Source organism: Lepidochelys kempii, chromosome 6, assembly GCF_965140265.1.
Source record: "Lepidochelys kempii isolate rLepKem1 chromosome 6, rLepKem1.hap2, whole genome shotgun sequence".
NCBI classification, from domain to species: domain Eukaryota; kingdom Metazoa; phylum Chordata; order Testudines; family Cheloniidae; genus Lepidochelys; species Lepidochelys kempii.
Genome location: NC_133261.1, coordinates 90,136,944 through 90,163,732, shown reverse-complemented (window position 1 = coordinate 90,163,732; position 26,789 = coordinate 90,136,944). Strand labels below are relative to the sequence as shown.

The 26,789-nt window shown below is 43.2% G+C and overlaps 1 protein-coding gene across 5 annotated transcripts in view; it reads right to left on the bottom strand.

Moving 5' to 3' along the window:
- Nucleotides 1-18,800, bottom strand: part of MIA2 (MIA SH3 domain ER export factor 2) — a 67,734-nt gene extending 48,934 nt beyond the window's left edge. Inside the window, exons 1-4 of one of the 5 annotated variants that reach the window (XM_073349110.1) lie at nucleotides 18,570-18,800; nucleotides 16,811-16,944; nucleotides 13,971-14,057; nucleotides 7,939-13,585 (exon numbers count right to left, since the gene is read on the bottom strand). In XM_073349110.1, coding sequence (XP_073205211.1) covers nucleotides 7,939-13,585; nucleotides 13,971-14,057; nucleotides 16,811-16,944; nucleotides 18,570-18,684 — 5,983 coding nt within the window. In that variant the 5' untranslated portion in view covers nucleotides 18,685-18,800. The remainder of the gene's footprint in view (nucleotides 1-7,938; nucleotides 13,586-13,970; nucleotides 14,058-16,810; nucleotides 16,945-18,569) is intronic. The other 4 variants (XM_073349108.1, XM_073349109.1, XM_073349111.1 and 1 more) reach the window with 4 other exon arrangements.
- Between the last annotated feature and the right edge of the window lie 7,989 nt (nucleotides 18,801-26,789).

Below are 26,789 nucleotides of genomic sequence, written 5' to 3'. Positions count from 1 at the left end.
CACGCTCGCCAGCTCGTAGCAGTACCAGATGCAGGCTGTGATCCTGGACGAAATCCTTTGAGCAGACACAGGATGACCTTTCATCCTATCTGCCACCACCACGAACAGCTGCATTGACTTAGGTAACAGCCATGTTCTATCGATATAGAAGGCCAGCGCCCTTCTGACGTCCAGGGCATGTAACTTGTGCTCCTCTTCGGCTTTATGGGGCTTCAGAAAGAAGATCAGTAAGAAAATATCCTGGCTGGTATGAAACTGGGAAACTACTTGGGCAGGAATGCCGGGTCTGGCTGCAGCTGGACCTTTGTAGAACACTGTATAGAGTGGGTCTGATGTAAGCGCTCTGAGCTCAGACACTCTGCGGGAGGCGGACATAACCCCAACCAGGAACGACACCTTCCAGGAGAGAAGAGAGCAGGAAGCCAGAGGTTCGAAGGGAGGCCCCATGAGCCTCGACACCACGAGATTCATATCCCAGGGAGGGACAGGATCCCATCATGAGGGTAAAGACACTCCAGACCTATCAGGCACCGGGCCATCATGTTCTGAGCGAAGATCAACTTGCCTTAGAATGGAGGGTGGAAAGCCAAAATAGCAGCCAGGTGGACTCTAATTGATGACAGTGACAAGCCCTGAAGCTTGAGGTTCAGGAGATAGTCCAGGATCACCTGCAGCGAGGCCTGCGAGGCCTGGACGCCCTGATCCAAGGCCCAGCATGTGAATCTTTTCCATTGTGCCCGATAGGTCACTCTGGTGGAGGGCTTTCTGCTACCCAGCAAGACCTGTTGCACACAGGTCGAGCATTTCCGCTCATCAAAATTCAGCCATGCAGCAGCTACACAGCAAGTACAGCACATCAAGTACAGCTACACTATCAAGTACAGCACCTCCAGGAGACTGCTGTGGTTCTGGGACAGCAGGTCTGGCCAGAGAGGGAGTCTCAGTGGCTCGACTACGGAAAGGTCCAACAGCATGCTGAACCAGTGCTGGTGAGGCCCCTAGGGAGCTATCAGGATAACCCTCGCCCTGTCCTGCTTGATCTTTACAAGGACTCTGTGGATCAATGGCACCGGCAGGAAGGTATAGATCAGGACACTTCACCACATAAGCAGGAAAGCATCTGACAGGGAACCCCTGTCTGTCCCCTGGAGCGAATAGAACTTGTGGCATTTCCTGTTCTGGCAGGACGCAAACAAGTACACCTGGGGAGTTCCCCACTTCTGGAAGATCATACTGGCTGCCTCTGGATGGAGTGACCACTTGTGGCAAGACGAGAAGGTCCCGCTGAGGTGATCTGCTAGCACATCCTTGGTGCTGGGCAGGTGCGCAGCTACCAGATGAATGGCATGCTGCACACAGAAGTGCCAAAGGCTGAGAGTTTCTTGGCAGAGGGCTGACAACCTGGCTCCATCCTGTGTGTTGATGTAATACTTCACGGTGGTATTGTCTGTAGGTCCTGCACCACCTTGCCCCTCAGGTGGGGCAAGAAAGCCTGGCACACCAGGCGAACTGCTCTGAGCTCCCTGATGTTGATGTGGAGGGCCAGATCATCCCGCAACCATCAGCCCTGGGTGCTCAGCTTGCCCAGGTGTGCTCCCCAGCCCAGGTCCAAAGCATCGGAGACCAGGGTCAGTGATGGGGAGAGGTTTGCGAAGGGGGCTCCCTGCAACACGGACCCAGTGTCCAACCACCAATTCAGGGATAACAGGTACCCTGACCACCCGGTCTAGATCGTATCTGTTGGGGGTGTAAACTGATGCCAGCCACACTTGTAGAGGCCGGAGGTGGAGCCAGGCATGACTGATCATGTGTGTACAGGTGGCCATATGACTCAGCAATTGCAGGCAGGTGTGAGCTGTGGTGAGTGGGCAGCTCTTCACATGGGAGATCAGGTCTGACATGACATGAAAACACGCCTCTGGAAGGAAGGCTCTGGCTCACATGGAGTCGAGAACCGCCCCTATGAACCCTATGCACTGGACCATCCTTAAGGTAGATTTTTTCTCATTTATCAACAGGCCCAGGTCGAGGCTTCTCTGCACTTGGTCCTGAGACCTACCCTTGATGGGCCAGTCGTCAAGGTATGAGAAGACGTGGACCCCTCAACGTCTGAGGTAAGTGACCACCAATGCCATACATTTTGTAAAGACCCTTGGAGCCAATGAGAGGGCAAGGGGAGTGCCTTAAATTGGAAATGGTGTTCGCCCATTATAAAACGGAGGAATGTCTGTGACTTTGGAATATTGAGATGTGGAAATAGGAGTCTTTCAAGTCGAGGGCAGCGTACCAGTCTCCCAGATCCAGGAAGGGGATGATGGAGGCAAGGGAGACCATGTGAAACTTCAACTTTTTGAGAGACTTGTTGAGGCATTGCAGGTCCAGAATGGGTCTGAGGCCCCCTTTTGCTTTTGGGATTAGAAAGTAGCAGGAGTAGAACCCCTTTCCCTTCAAGTCCTGAGGGACCTCCTCCACCGCCCCCATGCGCAGGAGGTTCTTGACCTCCTGAAAGAGGAGTTGCTCGTGAGAAGGGTCCCTGATGAGGGATGGGAAGGAGGGGGGATCAGAGGGAGGGGTGACCAAAAATTGCAGGGTGTAACCATGAGACACTACGTCCAGCATCTAATGGTCCAAGGTGACTTGAGACCAGGCAGAACAGAAGGCACAAAGATGGTTGAGGAAAGAGCAGGGTGGATCCTGGAAGGTGACTGGGGCGTCGCTCTCAACCGCACCCTCAAAACGAGCGCTTCTGGCACCCAGCATGTTTTGCCGGGCCGGACTGCGTGGGTGAGCAGGAGGAGGAAGGGCGACGGCGACTGAAACTAGCGTCTCTGCCTCTTCTTCTTGAAGATCCCTGGTGACACTGCCAAGGCCTAGTCAGCAGGGGTGGCCGGAACTGCTTTCTCACAGGCTGCAAAGTATACATGCCCAGAGAGCAAAGGTTGGCCCTGGTTGTCCTTTAGCCCATGCAGCTTCACATCCGTCTGGTTGGAAAAGAGACCATTCCCATTGAATGGGAGGCCCTGGATGGAGGTCTGCATTTCCTGGGAGAGACCTGCAGTCTGAATCCAGGAGCTGCACCTCATTACCACCACCAACACAACCACCCTTGCTGCGAAGTCCACCACATCCCATGCCATCTGGAGGGAGCACCTAGCAGCAGCAGTGCTCTCCTCCACCAGAGTACCAAATTCCTGGGCCAAACCCTGTGAAAGAGACTCCTTAAACTTATGGAGGGAGTCCCAGAAGTTAAAGTTGTAATATCTCAAGAGGGCCTGATGGTTCACCACCCAGAACTGCAAACTGGTTGTTGAATAAATCTTTCTTCCAAACAGATCCAACCGTTTGGCCTCTTTATTCTTGGGGGTCAAACTGGTATGCCCCTGCTTGTCTCTTGTGTTGGCCGCAGAGAACACCAGCGAGCTGTATGAGGGGGAGTATAGAGGAACTCAAACCCCTTGGTTGGGACAAAATACTTCTTTTCGGCCCTCTTTGAGGTGGGAGGAAGGGAGGAAGGAGTTTGCCAGAGACCCATGCCAATCTTAAGGACACTGTCATGCATGGGTAGTGCAACACAGGTTGGGGTAGAGGTTGACAGGACATTAAACAAAGTGTCAACCTGCTCAGCCATTTCCTCCACTTCCAGGCCCAAGCTCTTGGTCACCCGATGCAGCAGGGCCTGGTGTTCCTTGAAATCGTCCATCGGGCTGGCCATTGAGGGTCCCACAACTGTCTCATCCGGGGACGAGGACAATGACTGCACCACCCAGGGGAGGTTCCGGGGCATCTTTCCCCACAGGGAAGGGAGGCTTAGGGATGGGTGCCATTCCCTTTGCCTCGACCACCGAGTGTGTCTCCTGCACTGAGGCCGGTGCCATCAGTGCCGCCAGCTGTTGGTCCAAGGCGACAACTGATGAGTGGTGAGAAGGGGGCATTGCCACAACCGGCATTCCCCATGCATCCCACTGCGCTGGCCACTGGCCATGCTGCCAAGTTGGCGCCATCAATGTCAATGCAGCCTCGGGTTCCCATTCATGCTGGTGCAGTCAAGATGAGGGGCTGAACTGGGCTTCCATGCCGGAGGACTCCCCTGCCGGTGACCACAGTGGGGCCATTGATGCCTGGCTCTGCTTGCTGACCATTGCCTTTGGAGACCAATGCCCGGAGCGAGGTGATTGGTGCTGGTAACAAGGGGACCGGTGCCGATGCCAGGGGGACTGGAGATGTGACGGAGAGCGCTCTCACAATACAGGCAACCAGGACCTACACCTCGAGGACGATTGGTGGGAGGGCGAGCGGAGTCGGTAGAACGGAGACCGGCTTCTTGCTCTAGGTGATCTGCATCAAGATGGCGGCGACTGTGAACATGGCTCCAGTGACCAAGGATGAGCCCCAGAGTGTCTGGGCTGCAACTCCAGCAATCTGCGGCATGGAGGTAGAGAGTGCTACTTTGTCTCGGGGGATCAGTGGTGCTCCACTGCCCCCTGAGGGGTCTTAGTGGCTGGCTTGTCCTCAAGGGCAACCTTTGCTGGTTCCTGGGCACATGCTGCATCGGCAGCATCAGCAGAGGCCTGTACTCTCTTGGTGCTGGGGGAGCCTTTGAAGGTGTCGGTGCCACCAGGGTTTTTGGTCCCATGCTGCTCCTGGGAATCGGTGGTGGACGTTTCACAAGGTTAAGGGCCCCAGCTGGGGTGATGCGAGCACACGGCTCCGGAGTGGCCGGGCAGCCTGAAGTGGGTCTTTTGCCCAATGACCCATGGCCCGTTTTGCTTGGTGCTGGGGAGCCATGCTTTTTAGTCTTCTTTTTGGGCACCAGCAACAGGGAATGGTGCTGGGCAGAGCCCAGTGCCAGGGGCACACTTTGCACCAAGGCCAAGGTACTTGGCGAGTCCTAGAGGGGCTGCATGGAGGCCGGACGCAGGGTGGACTCCATGAGGAGAGCTCATAGCTGAATATCCCACTCCTTTTACATGCGGGGCCGGAAGTTCTTACAAATTTGGCACTTGTATCTAATGCAGGGGTGAGCAAACTACAGCTCGCGGGCTGCATCCAGCCCATCAGACCTTTTAATCCAGCCCTCAAGCTCCCGCAGGGGAGCGGGATGGGGGACTTGCCCCGCTCTGCCTGCCTGGCACTCCCCAGCCCCCCAACTCACAATTCCTTAATGAGCACCATCTTCCTGCATGCAAAACCACACTGCATAGGCACGATTGGCACTGCTTACCTAGACTTCACTGCACTGTTTCGGGGATCAGAACACTGCCCCTACGTGGCAGCACACCCAATCCCCGAAGCGCCAGCCTCCTGGCACCAGCCTCCGCCCAAACTAGCCAATGATCAAGGCCAGCAGTTTCGCAGGGATACCCCCCTAATCGAGTCCAATTAGGAACTGCAAGCTCCTTCATCGACCAATCCCTGAGGCACCGCTCCTCTGAGAGACTCACCTCATTCCTCTTCAGCCAGTCACCACAGCCCAGACCCTCCTGGTCTCCTATGGCCCCACCCTCGAGGTTTTATGTTTATTTCCACTAAAATGTATCTTTATTAAATAGAGTTTATTTGAATACCTCTGAATTGTTAATTTTGTGAACATTCATGGCCCGCCATATAATTTCCATACCCAGATGTGGCCCTCAGGACAAAAAGTTTGCCCATCCTTGCTCTAACATGTGACTCCCCTAAGCACTTGAGGCAGCTGCTATAGGGGTCACTTACAGGCATAGGCCTGTTGCAGTCCATGCAGAGCTTAAACCCCGGGAGACCAGGGCATGCCCCACCTGGGGAAAAGTCCTGGCTGGGACCCTAACTGCTAACAATTAACTACACTTAACAACTACTTAACACTAACTACTATAAACAAAACTATTTACAAGGCTGTAAGGCTCAAAGTCAGTAGACAAAAAACCGCTAGCCCTTGCAGTGCAAGGGAAGACGCTCCGACTAACCACCACGGGCGGTAAGAAGGAATTGAGAGGGCGTAGGGTTGGTGGCGCCTGATATACTGGCACATTAGGGCGGCGCTCAGGGGGATGCCACTCCCGACGCTATGGATACCGCTAAGGCAAAAATCTCCAACAACCATGCATGTGGGTGCGCACACACCTAGAATGGATTCAACATGAGCAAGCACTCAAAGAAGAATTTGTGTTGCCCAGATGTAATTAAGGCCAGAATATAGTTCACTACTTAGAAAAAATTATGTTTTGTCTTGGATCAGTACTGATTGGAGTACTCTTCCAGGATTGCCAGGTCTCTTTATGAAACCATGTTCAGATATGTGAGAGGAAAACTCAAGTAAGAGAGCTGTAATAGCCAGGAAAAAAGAATTCATACAGAACTAAAGATGATCAGCTTTCCATAAAAGAACAAATGTCCTTGCAAATGTTATATGCACAAAGAACAATCATAGACATGTTTGTCTGTGAGTAATGAATGGCAGCACACAGCAGCTGCACATATAGAAGAGTATCAAGAGCTCATACAATTAACAAAAAATGCTACTACTATATGAGATTAACTCAATTTTGTGGAAAATTTCATAATCTAGTTCAGCAACTGTGAAATTATTGTATGTCACCACTCTGCATATATATATAGATATATGATGACAGAGCAAAAACGACTGGAGTTATCTGTACCATCCTAAATTTTGATTTCTTTAATTAGTTCAATGATTTAGATTAAACAAGCAGAAGGCTTCAGAAAACAAAATCTTTCCAGCCACAAAAAGGAAATAAGCATTAATTAATTTTTCATGGCAGTTGGAAGTACAGCTACTATATAAAGATACAATACAGTCACAATTAGTTACATTTAGTGAGCTAAGAAGAATTAGCAATTTGTTAGAGAAAAAGGGTTACCATTAATTAAAATTAAGTCTGTTCATGCAAAAATTTTATTTATTAGAAAATAATAATGACCTAACTGGGTCATATTTTCAAAGCCTCAGTTTGGCTACTGAAACTGCACATGCCTACTTCCATGTTATGCCTAGATTTTTATGCAACCTAAAACTTTAGATTTGTATGTATGTATGTAGTTATATATCTAACTATGCAGTTTGTATGCACTGTTGACTGAGAAATATTGAAGGTGTTAAACTGTGGGCATAATTTTAGAGGATTTAGAATATTTGATCCTTTGGGCCAAATTCATTTCTGGTATAACTTCACTGGCTTCAGTAGATTTATACCAGGGATAAATTTTTCCCATTAGAAAAACCACATTTACCAACTACATTCCTACTTTACTTATATTGTGAGAATGATAATTTAAATGATGGTGGCACTAGTCACACAAATATGATACAGTTTGGTACTTTATGATGCCATCAATGACTACTGGAACCAAAATATGCAATGGTATCAAGAGTTTGATTACAATGGGGTTGATTATAAAAAAGAATCATGGTAAAGTAGTCTTAAGTCTGACTTTTGAAATCAATGGACTTACTCACCAGAGTAAAATAACAGGCTATGGTGTGAAGTATAACAACAGATAGCCTGGTCTAATGTGCACTGAAGTAAATGGAAAGACTCTCATTAACTTCAATGACCTTTGGATCAGGCCAGAGAACCTAAGGAAGAGGAACTATCTCTGGAATAACTGCAAACTCTTTATCTCTTAACAATTTTAGGTGGTTTTCTACTGGCGTTACCACTGATTTTTTACAAGTACTTTACCAATGTCCATATATTTTATATTACATAACGGTGTCCATAACCTATCATTAGTGTGGCATAAGGGAGTTATATATTCCTCAAAGAAAGTGTTAAATAGCTACACTCTAATCACCTATTAACAGCTAGTAGCTAAATTCACTAGTGTTGATTTTAAACCACTAAAAGTGAACAGTGTCACACCTGTCTTACATTTTTCTCACACAAAGCAAATATTGTTCTTGTTTTATCACCTTTAATTAGTAAAGCAGTCGTCCAGTACCTGATTCTGCATTTTGGGCTTCACACTTCGTTCTGATGGCTGACAGAAGATCTTGTACTTCTGGAAGAAAATTCATTTTCTCCTTTATACATTTCTCATAGTCAATGTCCAGATTATGTTCCTCTTTCACAGAAGCAGTCACTTGTTTCTTCTGCATGAAACTGTCTTCACATGTAAAAGTAGTGATATCATGCTGAACTTTTTTAAACTGTTGCTCTAGCACCAAGAGTTTGTTTTTTTCACATAGACTCTTTAAAGGTTGCTTCACTTCCTGAGACAATTTTGAATAAAGCTGTTGGTACACAATGAATGGGTTGGATATATCTGTGTCCCCTTCAATTAATCTTTGGCCTTCTTTCCTGGTTTTCTGGGACATAGACCCTGTCTCCCAGATTATGGTTTTATCAGTTTCCTTGTTGTTTGTTCCTGTTTCTGATGTAATATTTTTTTCCTGAATGCCAAGTTGTCCTTCCTCAGATCTATCTTTTAGCATTTTAAAATTATCTATGTTTAAATTATTTGTAGCTTCTGCCGTCTGAATTGTGTCTTTCTCTTGTTCAGATTCGTTTTCCTTTAACTCAGCCTCTCTCCTTTGCACGTTATTAAATTCTACCTTTATCTGGTTTATCCTAATATCTTCCCTGTTTTCATTTGGGTCTAGGACAGGACTTTTGTGTTCCGAATTTATTCTAAAGTCTCCATTATTATTTTTACTAAACAAACTTCCAAGAAAATGTGAAGTTTTTGTAAAAATACTAGCCACTCCCCCCGCTGTCATGACACCATTTTTATAATTTATATTTTGGGAGTCTGTTTTTTTCTGATCATCAGTATCTTTTTTGCTTTTGTCCTTACTATCTTTTGCTTTTTCAGAAGTAGTTAATTTTTTTATATGATTTATGTTTTCAGTTGGAAGAGCATCTTCCCTGTCAATGTGTCTTTTACCATTCAGATCTCTATGTTTCACAGCATTTAAATGGAGTGTTTCCAAGCCCTGCTCACTTTGCGAAGGTACATGTTCTATGTTGCTGTGTGCTGAATCATGATAATGGGGAATATGTAACAAAGGCTTGTTAGGATTAGAGCCACCATGATTTTTAAGAGGTGCCTGGGTTTGCAATTCAGTAGACTCAAAAGATTCTAAATGTAATGCTAGGGGTTTTTTTTCAGAGTTTTCAACTACACTAGATTGTTCTTGGAATAAATGTTTGTGTTCATTAAGTAGGATATGACTGGATTCTGCAGTTGTTTTTGTTGTAACTAAACTTTCTTCAGACATTTTCTGTGATTCTGCTACATCCTGTAACTTTGGTGTTACATCGTCATTTGAATGAGGATATGACGATATTTTCTGGTATTCAGATTCATTTTCTGTATTTATGCTTTCCATATCTTCATGATGACTTGAACTGCTGGGCTCAGGTACTTCTAAATCTGATGGTATGGAAGATTCTTTTCTTTTATTATGTAGCATCTGAGTTTTATATTTCTTTCCAGGATCTGAATTACTATTATCCCCAGTCCCACATTCTGATATCAGAGGCTCATGTTGGGAAGATGAATCATCCAGTTCTATATCTAGTGGCTCTTTCTTATGGTGTGGCATATTCATGGAAATTTGTTGAGATTGAAGGTCCTCTTCAGAAAAAGTATCAGCACTAGCTTCAGGTGCTATAATTTGTTCTTGTAGGACTTGTTCACCAAGAACATTTACTGTTAATGAATCATCACTAATTCTAATATTATCAGAATGCTGTTCAGACGGATTTGAAATATGTTCTCTTTTATTGTATTCGTCATCTATTTGCTCCTGTGGAAATGGCATAGAAGACTGTGGAACTTCATTGCCTTTGTTTTGCAGACCATACATAAAATAATTTAATGTGTGACTGTCTTGCTCAAGAATTATACTCTCACTTTGTATTATTTCCTCAGATGTAGCTACTGAAGATGTTTCTTGGTTAGCCAAAATATTTGCTCTCTTTTCATTTTGGGGTTTATTTGGCTCATAATTTTTTATCATTTGCTCACTGTGTTCTAGGTTATTTTCACCACACTCTGAAACATGTTGTGAAAAATTCTCTGGCTGTTTTATTCTGTCTTGGGAAAAATGACTAATGTCTTTGCTATTCACTACAATTTTGTCTAACACATCATCATCAACATTTGAGCTGGAAAAATGATCTTTTATGGAATCTTGTGAGACATCACGCAAACCTTTGTCTGAAGAATTTTCAGTATATTCCTCATCAGTGAGTTCTCCTTCTTCTTCAGACTCCAAAGTAATATGTTGTGCCTGTACATCATTATTTACATGGTGTTTTGATAGTGATTCATCAAAATCCAGAGAAGATAACTGGTCTGAAACTTGAATTTTCTTTGTGTCAGCAATGTGATCAATGCCAAGTTCATGACCATTATCCTCTGAAAAATTTTCAGCTAAGTAACCCTGCCTTACTCCCTTTTTAATAATATTTTGTTGACTAGAATAAGAATCTTCACAGAAGTATCCATGTTGTTCTGGTAAATCTTTTATATTTATTTTTGTTTCTAAAGATACCTGCTGCTCATCTTCTAAAATAGAAACTTCACTTTTCTCTTTTATATTAGAAAATTCCTCTCTTTCATTTCTTTTAGAATTGGGTTCCTTGCATTTTGGATATGTAAATAAAGGGTCTACTCTGTGTTCTAACTGGGATTCTGTAAATGAAAGATGTGAGCTATCTTTTACTAATTTAGTATCTTTCATTGTGTTTTCATTATCTTGTTCAACATTTTGCACTGTCAACGGAGAAAATAGAACACTTTCTTTGAAAATGTCTACATCACTCTTCTCTAGTACTTGTTCATTAATCTTCTGATTTGTTTGGCCTTTCAGTTCAATTTCTTTGCCATTTGTAGTCTGGCCATTTTCATCACTGAAGCTCAGAGTCTCTTGTAGCCTTTGCAGAGAATGCTCATCTTTGGTTGCAAAACATTGGAAGCTCAGTATGTTTTTATAATGACTAAAAGAAAAGACAGACTGTGGTTCTTCAAACTGGTTTTGCTTGTCTTTCTCTGAATTATCAGCTGTGTCTAAGTCCTCAGATAAACTGGAAGAAGATAAAAGCTGGGCTACAACTGATTCCCGTGTGTCTTGAGAAACTACAGATTCCTGCTCCTTTTGATCATCTGATATGTCCATATTAAAATCTATGTTGCCAGAGATATTTTCATACCAACCTGCCTGGTCATTTTTGCTCTCTGATTCCTCTGTTATCTCTTTTACTTCAGTGTTTTCTATTACTTGACTTTGTGCTGCTGAATTTTGTTCTGTACTGTAAAGCTCAGTTAGTTTGGTTTTGTCTGATATTCCTTGAGTAAGAGGTGACTCAGCTTCATTTAGGATTTTCTTGAAGTTCAGAAGACTATCTACATTTGCTGGCAACTCCCCAGAACTTGGTGTGTCAAATTCTACTGATTCTTGTTTATGTGTTTTCAGATTATTTTGTCCTTCATCTTGCATCATTTCAGCTATTTCTCTTTGTGATTTCCTCTCTATGTAAGTTTCAGTTTCCTGTAGGTTTAAAGTATGCATTTCTTCATTCTTATCCGTTCTGTCCTCTTTATATTCAATTGGTTCCTCTTTTGATAACACACGCTGTTCACTAGAATAAAAATCTTCAGTTATATATTCATGTTGTACTGGTGAATCTATTGTATTTTCTAACTTTAAATCTGAAGATGCATGCTGCTGGTCTTTGGAGATAGGGACATCACTGTTATCTTTTATATTAGAAAATTCCTGTCTTTCACTACCCTCAGAAACGGGTTCCTCAGGGTTTGAATATCTAGATATTTGTGAATGTTGACCTTGGGAGATTTTAGATTCTAATTGGGATTCTACAGATAAAAGGGGTGAAGTATTGTTATATATTACTAATCTGGCATATTGTATCGTTTTTTCACTACTTTGTTCATTACCTTGCACTGCTAATGGAGACAACAGAACACTTTCTTGGGACATTGCCACATCTCCCTTCTCTCGCACAGTCTCACTAACCCTCTGATTTGCTTGTAATTTCACTGCAGTTTCTTTACTTCCTTGTAATATTTCATCATTATTTTCAGATTGGGTGAGTTCTCCACTAAAGTTCAAATCCTCCTGTGCATTTTGCACAGATTCCTTTACTTTGGTTATTAAACTGTGAAAGCTCAGTATGTTTGTAAAATGACTAAATGAGAGGAAAGATTGAGATTCTTCAAACCTGTCATGCTTTTCTTCTTCTGAATTTTTAGCAATAGTGGAGTCTAAGCTTTGAGGTGAGCTAGGAAAAGAGTGAAGCTGAGATGTAACTGATTCCTGTATGCCATGAGCAACCACAGATTCCTGCCCCTGTTCATTATCTGACGTGTCCCTATTAAATGTAATGAAGTTACTATATATTTTTTCATACCAACCTGACTGGCCATTTATGCTTTCTGACTCCTGTGTTATCTCTTTAACTTCAGTGTTTTCCATAACTGGAGTTTCTGATACTGGGTTTTGTTCTGAACTGTGAGGTTCAATTAGTTTGTCTTTGTCAGCAACATCTGTAGTAAAAGATGACTCTTCTGCATTTTTGGTGCTCTTTAAATTGAGAGGATTATCTTCATTTACTGGCAGCTCCTCAGAAGTTGGTGTTTTATTGTCTGAATCTAATATTTCATGTACATTATTTTTCTTGTTATTTTGTTCTTCACTTATCATTACTTTGGCTGTTTCCTTTTTCAGTTCTCTGTCCATCTGAGATTCAGTTTCTTGTGGGGTCGAAGTCTGAATTTCTTCATTCTTATCTGTTGCAACCTTCATTTCTCTGCTTTGCTCCTCTTTTGTTATAGGGTTCTCTTTCTTAGCATGCCCAAATGTTAAAACATCACTTAAACCCAAATTAAACCAGCTTGATTTGGATATCTCATTGTGACTTTTTTGCTTTTCTTCTGTTGATTTTTCTGCAGCTGCATTTCTTTGTTCAAACTCAGAATGCTCAGCATTACTAGAACTATCATGGATTTGTGGATTATTTTCTTTGGACAGCAAACCAAGGACTGAATTCTCTCTACCAAAATTTAGTAAATCTGTCAATCTACTCTGAAACCAGCCAGAAGACTCTGGTTTATCCTCATCAGTTAATTCTTTCATGTCACTTTCATGAGTTATTGCTATTTTTCTGCTTCTGAAAGTATTTTCTTCTAGAGATTTGGTCACTGTTTCCAAAGCTTCCTCATCTTGTTTACTTCCTAGGCCAAGCCATCCTACAACACCAGAAACAGTCCATGTAGATTCTAAAGGAGCTGGTTTCAGTGGGTGACTGCTTTCAGCTTCTTGCAGGACAGCATCATCTTTTCCATTCTTGTTCTTTCTGAACAATTTATTGCTCTCAGTCTCCTTTTGAGTGTGAGGGTCTTTGAACTTTCTGTCTAATTCATCACTTTCAGGAACTGACTCAATTCCATGTTCCCGCTGGAAGGAAATAGTTGTCTGTTTTTGGAGCTCACCTTCGGACATCTTTGATTCTGGCTCTTTGTAAGGCAATGGATATTCACGTTCTTCATTATGATTGTGCAATACACTATCTTTATTTTCCAAAAGGTATTCACCTCCATCAAGACAAAGGAAATCAGTTTCCTAAAAGAATAATAGTCACCTTTTTATTATGTGTATGGATGTTTTAAAGTATTCTGTAATAAAATAATACACCCATTTTATCTACTTTTTTGCTTCTGTACAATAGTATGTGTGTATGGCCTTCTATGAGGAAATGTAGGTAATCTCGATATTCCTCATGGCTCTATTTGGCTTACTTGGTATAATGTGTGGATCTAAACTTCTTAACAGAGATCTGTGTCTAAGCAATATACACAGACAAATGGTAGAATAACAAGAAAAACACATACTGAACGACCCCAAAGAAGACTTGCAACGACACCTGAGTTTCTACCCATGTATCAGCTGGAGAACAAAATTTCAGCTGTTCATCAGTATACAGGGAAGACTGGTGATATTAGTTTACCTTAGTTGGCACTTCTACTTCTTGTATAATAAAAACGTCTTCAGTTTGAACTGCATTCTTTGGGAAATACCCAAAATCCTTCCCTTTCTATAAAAATAAAAATGGAAGGAGAGTATTTAGCATTTTGTTATTTATATATACAGATGATGTGTGTATCTTTGCATGCTAAGAACTTATGATCAAACAAATACTTAGATTAGAAGAGCCCTCTAAAGTTGATATTCATACCCATTTTGGTCAATGGAACCCTTTCCCCTTCACAAATAAATGTTTTCTCCATCACTTCTTGAAGCATATGACACTATATATCCCATGCTGTGTTTTACAATTTACACAATGCACATTACTATTGTGAACAAATGTTGGGTCAGTATCAAAACAGTAGTTTGGACACAGCTTCAATTCACATGCTATTATATGCACTAATGATTTGATCCCACGCCCACTGATATCAGTGGCAAAGCTCCCAGTGGCTTAAGCCAGACCAAATTCATTCCCTCAGAGCAAATGAGAACCATACTCCTCCATGTATTTTATGTTCACAAATGTAATGTATATATTGGATATCTACAACCAGCTCTAAATTATTTCTCTGTGTAGGATGTGCTAGGGAACTAGATGAGAAATTGTTATGATCCATGTCAACAGGAGGTACAGGGTTATCTAGTAATCTGAGCTACCAACCTCCTAACTGAAGGAAAAGCATTACATTTTTATATTATCAAAGAAAACAGGCAATGATCACCTGTGCTGCTTTTGAAATTATTCTGCTCAACTAGGTAAATATATATTTTATGACATGTACAAATTTTCAAAATGCATAAAGTTTCACTTATAGACTGCGTTGGTTAACTTTATTTTTGGTAGAGCTATCAGGCAAACTATGGCCTGGGGACCACATCCGGCCCATCAGACATTTTAATCCAGCCCTCGAGCTCCTGCTGGGGAGCGGGGTCCAGGGCTTGCCCCGCTCCACACGTGCTGTGGCTCCACATGGCTCCCGGAAGTAGCGGCATGTCCCCCCTCTGGCTCCTATGGGTAGGGGCAGCCAGGGGGCTCCGCATGCTGCCCCCACCCCAAGTGCTGCCCCCGCATCTCCCTTTGGCTGGGAACCATGGCCAATGGGAGCTGCAGGGGTGGTGCCTGAGGATGGGGCAGCATGCAGAGCCGCCTGGCTGCATTTCCACGTAGGAGCCGGAGGGGGGATATATCGCTGCTTCCAGGAGCTGCTTGAGGTAAGTGCTGCCTGGAGCCTGTGCCCCTGACATCCTCCCACACCCCAACCCCCTGCCCCAGCCATGATCCCTCTCCCGCCCTCCGAAACGCTAGGTCCCAGCCTGGAGCACCCTCCTGCACCCCCAACCCCTCATCCCCTGCGCCACCCCAGAGCCTGTACCCCCAGCTGGAGCCCTCACCCCCGCCCCGCACTCCAACCCCAGCCTGAAGCCCCTCCCACACCCTGAACTCCTTGTTTCTGGCCTCACCCCAGAGCCCAGCTGGAGCCCTCACCCCCTCCCTCACCCCAATCCCAAATTTTGTGAGCATTCATGGCCCGCCATATAATTTCCATACCCAGATGTGGCCCTCGGGACAAAAAGTTTGCCCACCCCGACCTACAAGGTTTGAACCCATGCAAACCCATGTCCACTGTATCTTAAGTCCACCACTGTCTTAACCATTTGACCATTCTATTGAAGGTGCTCAAGAAAAATTCCCAATTACTTCTTTGGGAGTTTTGTTTTAACAAAGATTGCAGGATCAGACACCAAAATTGGATTTTTGATTAGATAGTTTTAACAACTCCTTACCTACATTCTAATTAGTCTGTGGATGCTTGACCCAATAGACCTGAACTGTTCTAAGTAAGCCATGTAGTTAAAAGACAGATAATATGGTAATGACTATAGCATAATTACTGTGAGACTGAAGACCAGGATTGCAGTCTCAGCTCTATCTCTCCCAATGGGACCTTGGGCAAATCTGGGGTTAACTTTCCCTCTCTGGGGAAAATGGAAATCATAACTACTTACCACACAAAGATGCTATGAGCCTTAATTGGCTAATGTTCATCAAGTGTTGTAAGATCCTTAGATGACAGGTATTATAGATGTGCAAATGTATTATTACAGGGGTGGCCAATTTGTGGCTTGTGAGCCGCTTGTGCCTCTTTCACAGTTAATATGCGGCTCACAAAGTCCCCTATGCCCCCATTTTCTGCCTACCAGACTGGTGGGGGAGAGGGAGTTCAGGGCTTCTGCCCTGCAGTGGGGTGGTGGGGCTAGAGGCTTCTGCCAAAGACAATTGGTGCCTGTTGAGAGTGGGGAGTTCAGTTTAAAGGTTCGGCCCCCCAACAGCTTGAGTCATGCCCCTCCCCCAGGCATGCCCCCTCTCTTACCCTCACTGGCCCCTCCCTGAAGCTCCCATGTGTTAGCTTTGAGTGGGAGAGGCAGCAGCAAAAGCAGCAGCTCTCCCTGCAGCTCCCAGCTGTTTGAGGCTGCCTCTCCCCACAGCTGCAGCTCCCAACTTGCTGGCTTCAGCAGCTGCCATGCAGGGAGGGGGCCCAGTGACACCATGTGACCAAGCAGGGCCAGCAAACCCTGGCAAAAAGCTTTGGGGGGCACATGACACTGTGTGCCCCCCCATGCGCCGTCTCTGGTTCTGTCCAGCAGGGAGGAGAGTCTCGGAGCTTCAGACTTCCAAGGCATACCTGCCCTGGCGTTGCTATCAAATTTCTGAAGATTGTTGTATGTGGCTCGGAGGGTCAGTAAGTTTGACCACCTCTGTATTATTGTTTTATTTAGCTTGCTCATAGTGAAATTATTGCAGACTGAAATACTTACACTTCCTGCCCACAAATCTTCCCTTTTTCTTGAAAGTTTGGAGTATACGATTATCTCTTCCCCCATTTTGAATTTCAGATATCGGCAGTCAGGCCCTACGTAGTCTTTAGTGCCTTGGACTCTGCTCATTGCGGCTGAATATATGTAAAAAGGGAGCAAAAAGCAACTAGAATAACGACTTTTCTTAAATCATTCATCACTCTGAAAAAGTAGATGTGATGTATATAAAGAAACACTAAACATTGTTTATATATGAATAAAATATGTTTTATGATAATATCACTGTTTAAATTCTAAAGTAGAAAGCTACTCAAAAACTAGAATATACATTGGAGGCCCTATCATGCTGTCATTAAAGTCAGTGGCAAAAATCCTATTGACATCTGTGAGAACGGAACCCAGTCCTAGATGTTCAGACCATCTTTCAGTATTGGCATGCACAAAACTTCCAGTGCCTTCAATAGGAGTTATACATGTGGAGCAGCTGCAGGGTCAGGTGTTCCACACGTCCATAACAATCTGGAAGATCCAAAGACAACATTTTCCAAGTATTTTGATTGTTTGACGTTTAAATATTGCACATTTTCATTGGCTTATTTTTCAGCTATTTTAGTCATATCTTTTGAACATAATATTAAAGACAAAAAAGCTAAGTTTAAACAATATAAGCATGAAGAAATATACGTGTTGCCAAAAGCAGGAAATTTAAAGTCTAGGTGTCTGGCTTTCATTTCAATTTCCTTTTCAATAACTTTTTAAATACTATACTCAGTTTGAGTCCCAATCCCTCCCATAAGCTGCTCCACAGAAGCAGACACCTGAGCCTGCCTGGAGCAGCCTGAAGTCAATGAGGCTCCACCTGGGTGCAAGGATCCAGCTGCATAGAGCAATTTGCAGGATTGGGAACTCTGTGTGCAAATGTCAGCTTGCAAGGTGGATAGGCTCTCAGTTTTGAAAGTGCAAAAATTTGTAAGTGCAAAACCAAAGGAGGCAGCTGAAAAACTGGCTCCAAGTATATGTGACAAAAACAGGTTTCATAGTGGTAATCAGAGAGGTGGCTTTTCTACAAAGTATCCATTTCGTATCACTGCCATTTCTGATTCTGCAGCAAGCCTGGACAGCTATTTATGCAGATGATTCTCCCAAAAGTATATAGGGCCTTTCTATCATATTCCTTAACTAATTTCTGCCCTTAATTCACACCATAGCAGGAAAAATAAAGAAAGGACAAATGAGCAGTATCTTTGACAAGAAGAACTTATAATGGGGGGAAAAAAAGAACATTTTGCGAAACCATTATATGTGTTTCTGTAAACATTTTTGTATTCATTTTACATTTACAGATATATCAGTTTAGAATTTTTTTTTAAGTATTTCAGTATACGGAGAAGAATAATTAAAAATAAATAAATTAGATGTTTCTTAACATAGACTATTTTCAGGAAACTCATGGAAAACTATAAGATGTTAGCTCCAAGTTTCTAATGTACTGGTAACAAGAAGTATTTCTACTGAACTTTGCCCTTTTGCATATTTCCACAACATAATCCCACAGGAGGGTTTTCCAGGAATATTCTTCCTTTATGGAAAATATATAGGGGTATCCTTCATAAGCCTAATACTTTGACAACAGTACATTAAAGCATTTACACTTCCCAAATTTTCTTTCACATTTTTATTGTGGGCTTCTACATTGTGATTTGAAATGACTACATATGGATTTACCAGACTCATTAAAAATAAAAACCTTTTAACTTACTTTCACATTCCTGATCGCCACACTTTTTCCACTCTGACAGTAGCTTTGTACTCTGCAGACTTGTTAAAAATGAAATTACTATCAGCAAAATTCTGTGATCCAAAAACTTCTCCATACTAGAAAAGCAAAACGTAAATCTAGAATTTGGCAAAACTACGCAAGTAGGATTGGTATTCAGTCAGCAGAAATATCCAATATTATTGTACTTAACCTAACCAAATGTTGAAAATAAGAGCCCATTTTCCTTCTGGCTGCAGAATCTGCTTAAACAGAAGAGCATTAGATTTCCACAATTTGCAGAGTCAGTTATCCTGATTAAACACATAGGCTTAATAATTAACTAAGTTTTGATAGCTGGACTAGTTTTTTGAATACCAAGCAATTAACTCTATTCAGACTGAAGATTTTAGACCTCCTAGAAGCTAATAAGCAAGTGGGTTATACTGTACTATATGTGGCTTATGGGAAATTGTGGGGCAAAAATTCAACATTTGTTGAAAGTTTTAGTGAAATTATGTTTTATTTTCCTGATTGTTGAAGGAATATTTTTAAAATACACCTCGTCAACACATTGTGCGCTCAGTCTCTCATGTATTGGCTCAATTTCCTGTGTCAACTGATTGCACAATTGCCTTTATACCTGCCAATAATTTTTTTTTTTTCAGAAAAAATTCCTCAAATAAACCATAGGATGAGAGTTTTTTTGTCCCCAGCCACCAGAATGTTCTGTGTGTTCTGGTAATTTAGGTTATTTTTACATTAATATATTGATTATCAGGGCCTCAAAGCTAATGCATTTTTTTCAGTGCTTTTGCAATGCTTTTCTCAAGTGCCTGGTCCTGTGAGGTGCTGAGTGCCTCCTAAGAGAGGCTAGGCCTCTCAACTCCCATTGACTTTAATGGGAGTCGAGGTACTCAACACCTCACAGGATCAAGCCCTTGAGGATATATTTACATTGCTGTCACGGATCCACAGGATTGGTGCTATGCCTCCAGCTTTGGAAAAGTCTCTAGGAGGAACCCTTTCAGAGAGCCTGACCCCCTAGGGATCTGACTCTGCCTCCAGGGCAAGCCATGTGGCTTCACCGCCTCCTTAGACCGGATCTCTGGGCCTTTAGCACTCTTCCTTCACATCTCAGCTGAGTCCAACTGAGATAAGCTTTTGGTAGAGACCTGTACACTCTTCAGGGATTAAAGCACCTCAGCAAGCATTTGCAGTGACACTCAAACTGCATTGTCAAAACAGCAGGGTTTATTAGTCAACTGGAACACAATTTAGGAAGTCCTTAGGGTAGCAGAGAAAACTGAAGGTTAAAGCATAGACCATTCTGATAAGCCCAGAGCCCAGACAAGCTATAGTGAACACCATTGTTCAAGCTCTGTCTCTCAGTCTGACCTCCAGTCCTTGGTCAGACTCCAGGTGAAAGCCTGGACTCCTTTCCCCAACCAACTCTTCTCCCACACCTCACACCACTCCAGTTCTTTGTTATCAGGCTGGGGATTGTTGCTCCGCTTCCCGGGACCTTGAGGCGAAGCAGGGAAATCCATATCCTTCTGGGTCGTTGATTGCTAGGTGTCAATGTCTTGGTGATTGTATTTGCCATTATCTTCTCAGCTACTCCATTGATATGTGAAACTAAGGCTGATGTCTACACTATGAAATTAGGTCGAATTTATAGGTCAGTTTTTTATAAATTGTTTTTATATAGTTGATTGTGTGTGTCCCCACACAAAATGCTCTAAGTGCATTAAGTGCATTAACTCAGCAGAGTGCTTCCACAGTACCGAGGCGAGCATCGACTCCTAGTGTAGACCAGGGCTGAGACAGCTAGGTGACATCCACACCTACTCTGAGAGCAGACTGTCCTTTTCCCCCACTAGGTAACAATGCAGCATGTAGGGGAAACTGAGGCACACATAGACTTCATACAAATATTACAGAAAATTCCCACATTGTCACAAATGCACACTAAGCCAAGGCTCTGACTCAGTTCTGAGCCCAAGCCTGCCCTCCATCCACACACAAATCAGTCTGACTCAGGTCAGCAAGCACTCAGGACCCAGGTCCTAACCTGAGTCCCACTGAGACTCAGGTCCAAGCCCTGTCATTTTGCAATGTGGCTGCAGCTCAAGACACAGACCCGAGGCAGAAGATCTGCGTTGTGCAGTGTAGAAGTTTAGCATGGCTGCAAGATCCAGGTCCAGTGCTTGTAAGCCCAGGTTTACAATGCAATTTGGATGTTCAAATGCAGTCTTAGAAACACTAATTCCAAATGTCTAAGTCCCACAGAGCTGGGTTTACAATATAGTGTTGACGTATCCTGAGAGGGTAAAATATAAACCCGGAAGACTAAAAACCTACATTCTCTGGCTCACATGTTACATACTGATATATAGTATTAAAGTGACCTCCTGTCCTGTGTTTTAAGGGAGATCCCTTGTATGGTGCCTAACAACCCAAATCCAGCAAGCCAGAGGCTGCTTTCAAGCAATAATCATACAAAGGCTCACACCCTGTGTTACAAATGTATGATTTTGTACCATCAATACCTCATGAGTACCTTCCCCATAGTGGTTCCCATGAAAAATAAACTGTCTCGCATTTTTATATAGCTCTCCTGTATTTCCTTAGCCATTAGTGCATATTCCATCACAATGACACCACATGGCAAGAGTATCTAACAGTTTGCAAACCACAATCATCAACACTGGAAAAACACACATAAAAACAGTGACAGGAAAACTCCAAGGATTCAGGATTTAGGACTAGTTCTGACAAGCCTTCTATGGATGTCATTCAGCAACTATTGAGGCCCCCAACAGGTTTCAGACCCTCCCTCATGCCTCCCCTAAACAAATCCTATTTCCCCACAACCTGTTTGTTATCTTCTTAGGATGCTGCTATCCCAATGTGTTGTGTCTGGGAGCCAGGGCAGTTAGCAGGTGTGCTTCCCCTCTACTGTGTCCTGGAGCATCTTTGTAAGGCCTCTCTTCTACCATTTTTCAACCTCACTGCTGTCAAGGTCTGCCCCAGTCTCCCTTCTGTGGTGTCACCCTTCCTTTCCACCTGCACCTTGTTTGGTAACCCCAGTCTCTCTCCCCTCTCCATACTGTCCCCAGCCCATAGTGTTCCTCCCTAGCCTGACAGTGTCCACATCCATTTCCCTCCCTAGTGCCCCTACCTTCCTCTCAACAGTCCCCCAAGGTGTGCCCCCTCTTTGCTCTCCACCACAAGGTATGCATACTACTTTCCCCTTGCCTTGCTATCTCTTATCTCTCACCAGTACCAGCCACTGTTTTGAGGGAGACAGAGTTAAGGTGAGCAACACAGACAATACTAATGGCTGCTGCCTTCTGCCCTCCCTAGCTTCCCCAGTTTTGTTGCAGACAGAAGCACAGAGCAGTGAATGGGGGGGCATCTGGCAGTCAGAGCAGTGAGACTAGATCTAGAACAGACAGATGCAGACTCTAGTGACAGGAGGAGAAAACTGCAGCCAGTTTTTGTTTTCACTCCCCACAGGCAACGCGACAGGTCAAAGGAAGAGACCTTAGAACATATCTGTTTACAACAGGAAACTCAAAATCTCTCAGCTGATCCCCCCTCCTTCACTAAATTCTCTCCCCTCCCTAGTGCAACAGTTTCTCTCTGCCATTTAGGAAATGGGGAATGGCATATAAAGCATTTCAATTTAAAAAAATCAGGAAGATAATATTCCTGACTTTAATTATTATTATTTGTATTGTGGATCAAAATGCCTAGGCCCACATGCAAAAGAAGACAGAATATCTGTCCCAAAGAGATTTAAATCTGGATAACAGTGGGACTCTTGAACTGTCCACTTTCCAGCTTCTCTTTTCCTCTATTCTGTGGTATGCCTAAGTCCTAGCATGGAACAGAGGGTAGAAACTAATTACTGGCCTGGGAAAATTGGAGTTTTATTCCCAAGTACAGCATGCAATTGCTATGCTTAAAAATGGTAAATCCAAGCACCTTAGCCTCAAATTAGCTCAACTGTGTAGTAGTATGAAGAAGCCAAATAATGAAATCCAAGCTTAGATCTCTAGACCATGTTACTTTAAAAATTTGTTAAACTTTATCTGAAAATGGTTGATTTATGTTTCATACCAATAGAAAGCTATTGAGTCCAAAGCATGTCTAAACCAGTTCCAGAGTCAGTGTGTGACTCTTCTAATGGATGTGTTAAAAGGGTTTAACTAAACATGGCTATTCAAATTATGCTATCTGCAGTTTTCCAAAGTTTTCTGTTTGGCGTTTACTGTGGACTTTGATAGACTGCAAAAATATCTAGTGAGTCTCCACAGGTAAAACATGGGCTTTCTTTTGTGACTCTAGGTGATATATATGGGATTTTACAGTAGCTATTGTTTAAAAAAAAGACCAGGTGCATAATTTTCAAGCCTTCTGGGTGGAACAAGAATGTCGCGACCACAGACATACATGACAAGAGTTTATGATCCTATTATCCACTTTTTAGATTTGAAGCTGTTAAAGGCTGTTTGGAAGCACCCTGATCCCCCTTCTGTATGGATTATTTTTTGTTGTGTGATTTCAATAATGAATCAAATTTAGATTAATTATTCTCTTTTCCTGTTTATAATTTTAAGTCCCAGTCCGTAGTCTTTATGAAGACATAATTCTCAGTTATCTTTGAACTAAGCTCAAAGGTAATAGTTAATGGAGTTTATCATAACAGGCTTCCAAAGGACAAAGTTGAAAACTTTTAGCAGATATAAAATGTGCTGTATATTTTACTTCCACTTTGCAAGTTAAAGACCAGACACATTCTTGCAGTAATTAAGCATGGACTGTGTTAGTGTACATGCAAAGATATAGGAATATTAATGAAAACATAGGAAATGTAGATTGACCAACCTATTTATAGAAATGTTCAATATGCAAACCTGAGAAGCATGCTCACAAATCTCAAAACTTTATAAGATTTGTGCATCTTTCTGCCATGTGACATACAGAAATATATATACTTATGGCTTAATTTTAACAAGACGTTAAACAATAAAGATTTCTTGTACATAGGTTGACATTTTGAGTGCTATTAGCTGCACATATTAAATACATTATATAGAAAACAAAAAAGTTACTGAATTTTGTTATTTTTCATAGTTGCCCATTACGTGGTGGACAATGTTGTTGTATCTGTGTCTGTCCCAGGATATTATCGAGACAAGGTGGATGAGGTAATATCTCTTATTGGAACAACTTCTGTTGGTGATACAGACAAGCTATCAAGCCACACAGAGCTCGTCTTCCTCAAACCCCTGGGTTATGCTAGTAGCATTAAGCATTTATGTTGAAGAATTTAAAGATTATCAAGCATAAAACAACTAATATTTAAATATAAGACCAGAAATAAAATTAGAGAAAAATAATTTTAATTAAGCACAATTATTTGCCAAACTAGCAACACAACCTGACAAGGGACAAGAAACTGCTGGTTATTAACTGTCACTCATTTTACTTCAATTATTTTTGCTTTACATAGTACATGGTTTCAGAGTGGTAGCCATGTTAGTCTGTATCAGCAAAAACAACAAGGAGTCCTTGTGGCACCTTAGAGACTAACAAATTTATTTGGGCATAAGCTTTCGTGGGCTAAAACCCACTTCATCAGTTGCTGATAGTTGACCATAGTGCCCTGTGGGAAAACATATTACAGAAAATTTGAACATCCTGCCAAGCAGTCATTTTGGTCTGTGCACCCCCGGCTACCAGAGCCAGCAATATGAAGGAGGCAACTTTTGAAGAACTTCTCTTGCTTGCGCTTTCACTCCTGGGTCAAGAGAGAGGCAGAGCTTTTGTGAGACGCTGGTGGATATTTTGGCAGCATTTTCTGATCCACCAAAGGCACCTGATGGAGCTTATGATGGAGCAGGAGGACAAGGACACAGACAGGGAAGACTCGAACTTGCTGATGCTCCTCATGACACTTGGTATACCCTCTGATGCCCCCTTGTGGACTGGTGCTTCTGAAGCAGGGCCCAAGCACTGACCCTGGTAGGACCACATCATCATGCAGACCTGGGATGACCAGCAGTGGGTCCAGAACTTTTGCATGACGAAAGCTGCATTGCTGGAGCTTTGTGAGCAGTTTGCCCCAGCCCTCCATCATAAAGACATTTGCATGAGAGCAGCCTCATCAGTACAGAAGTGGGTTGCTATACCCCAGACTGCTACAGATCCATTGCCAACCAGTCTGGTGTTGGAAAGTTGACTATGGATAAAGTGGTGGTGGAGTTTCTGAGGCAATCAGGCATGTGGCTTATCCCAAGGTGGTGAGCACAAACAATATTGCTGAAGTAATTGCTGGCTTTGAGAGAATGGGGTTTCCAAACTGCACCAGGGTCATTGATCAAACTCATGGTCCCCGTAGTTTGCCCTCCTCAAGGAGCACGAGTACATAAACCACAAAGGATACTACTCCATTGTTATGCAGGCTCGCAGACACAAAAGTCGATTTATGAATGTCAACGTGGGATGCACAGGAAAAGTTCATGATGTCTGGATTTTTTGCCAATTGGAAGTCTACATTCATGGGCAGGCTGGGATACTATTCCCACCAAATGACACTGTCATAAATGGAGTTACTGTATCCACCGTTATTCTGGGAGACACTATGTATCCCCTTTGTCTTGCCTTATGAATCCATACCCTGATTTTAGAGGCCATGTCAAAAGATGGTTTAATTACACTCTCAGCAGGTATAGAATGGTTGTTGAATGTCAGTGGACATGCTACAAAACGCTTTTTCTATCATTTCAGGCCTTCCATATTTTGGAGGACATAACACTTCTTTTGGTCCCTCAATGGGAAAGGGAGGTGTTATTCCAAGCTGCCAGGGGGAAACCTGCGGTGTATGCAACCAAAGTATTCTACTGTACAGTGACTGACAAGCACATCTCGGAGTGCAGTGGGCTGGTCAGCTACCCAGGTAGCCCTGGAAAATACGACCTTCCCCGACATATGACATGTGACTTTCCCCGCTGGCCTATTATGACTGCATGTAAACACGTCACAGCCATTCTCCTAGCCTCTCCCACCCCACAGCACTTAACTGGACAAAATTTCAAACGCTAGTCAACTGAAATGGACAAGATTTGTGAATGGAACACATTTTCCCCTCCCCACCACAGTTCACTGTTTCCAGCAGGTTCATTATGCTATTGAGCAGTTACAGAGCAGCGTACTTACAGACATGGCAATACAAGGTTATTATTTGTAAGAAACAGGAATGCACTAGCAAAAATCTGCACCTTTCTAGTAAAAATTCACTTTCAAGGAGTTTTTACTGTTTGCATTTCCAGGTTGCCATTTTGAACTCCATGTATGGGGGGGAAAGAAGGAGGGAGCCAAGCTGTTCGCATACAATTCACCATTAGTGGCTACACACAACTAGCTGGGGCTTTTAATAACTTTTGCATTGGTTCATAGAATGGAAATCCCTTCCACTCCTACATTAATAAACATTAAAATGGAGCCAGAAACTTACCAGGCTCTGGGGCAGCTTCTGTCCTTTCTAGATCTCCTGCAGGCTCTGTAGTGGGCTGTTCCTCAAGAGGGGCATCAAAAGGCTCCTCCAAGAAAGGCCCCAGGACATGCTGCTGCTGCTCCTACAGTAAAGTCTCCTCTGGGACGGGTTTCAGAAACACAGTCACTGCGCTGGCCTTACTTGGCACCTTCTGCTGGCTCTGATCAGTTTCCATTCTAGACTCCGGGGTCAGCCAGTCACCATCCTGGTTGACCAGGGACCATCATGCACCACAGTTAGCTCTGTGTTTGATGCAGTATTCAGCACCCAGTCAAACTTCTCATAAAACAGGCATGATGTCAACAAGTAGTCCAAAGTGTGGTTCTGGTCCCTGATTTTCTGGTACTCATTCTTAAGAAATGTAATCTGGTCCCTGCGTTGGTCACTAGTCCGGTAAATTTGCAATACTGCCAGTTTCTTCATTATTTGTTGGTATGCATGGTCATTCCTGGTACTCTTACTAAAGTCCACTGTTTTGCTGGCTTGCACCAGAGATCTACCCAAATCTGGCTGTGCTCCCGTGACCATGAAGCAGCATGCTCTGTAAAAGACTTCTTCTGTTCAGTCTCCATTGGAAACACAGAAAGCTTTGTGATAGTGTGTTTGCAGCTTGGTGGTCAGAAGACAATGGAAAGGTTAAACACTGACTCACTAAG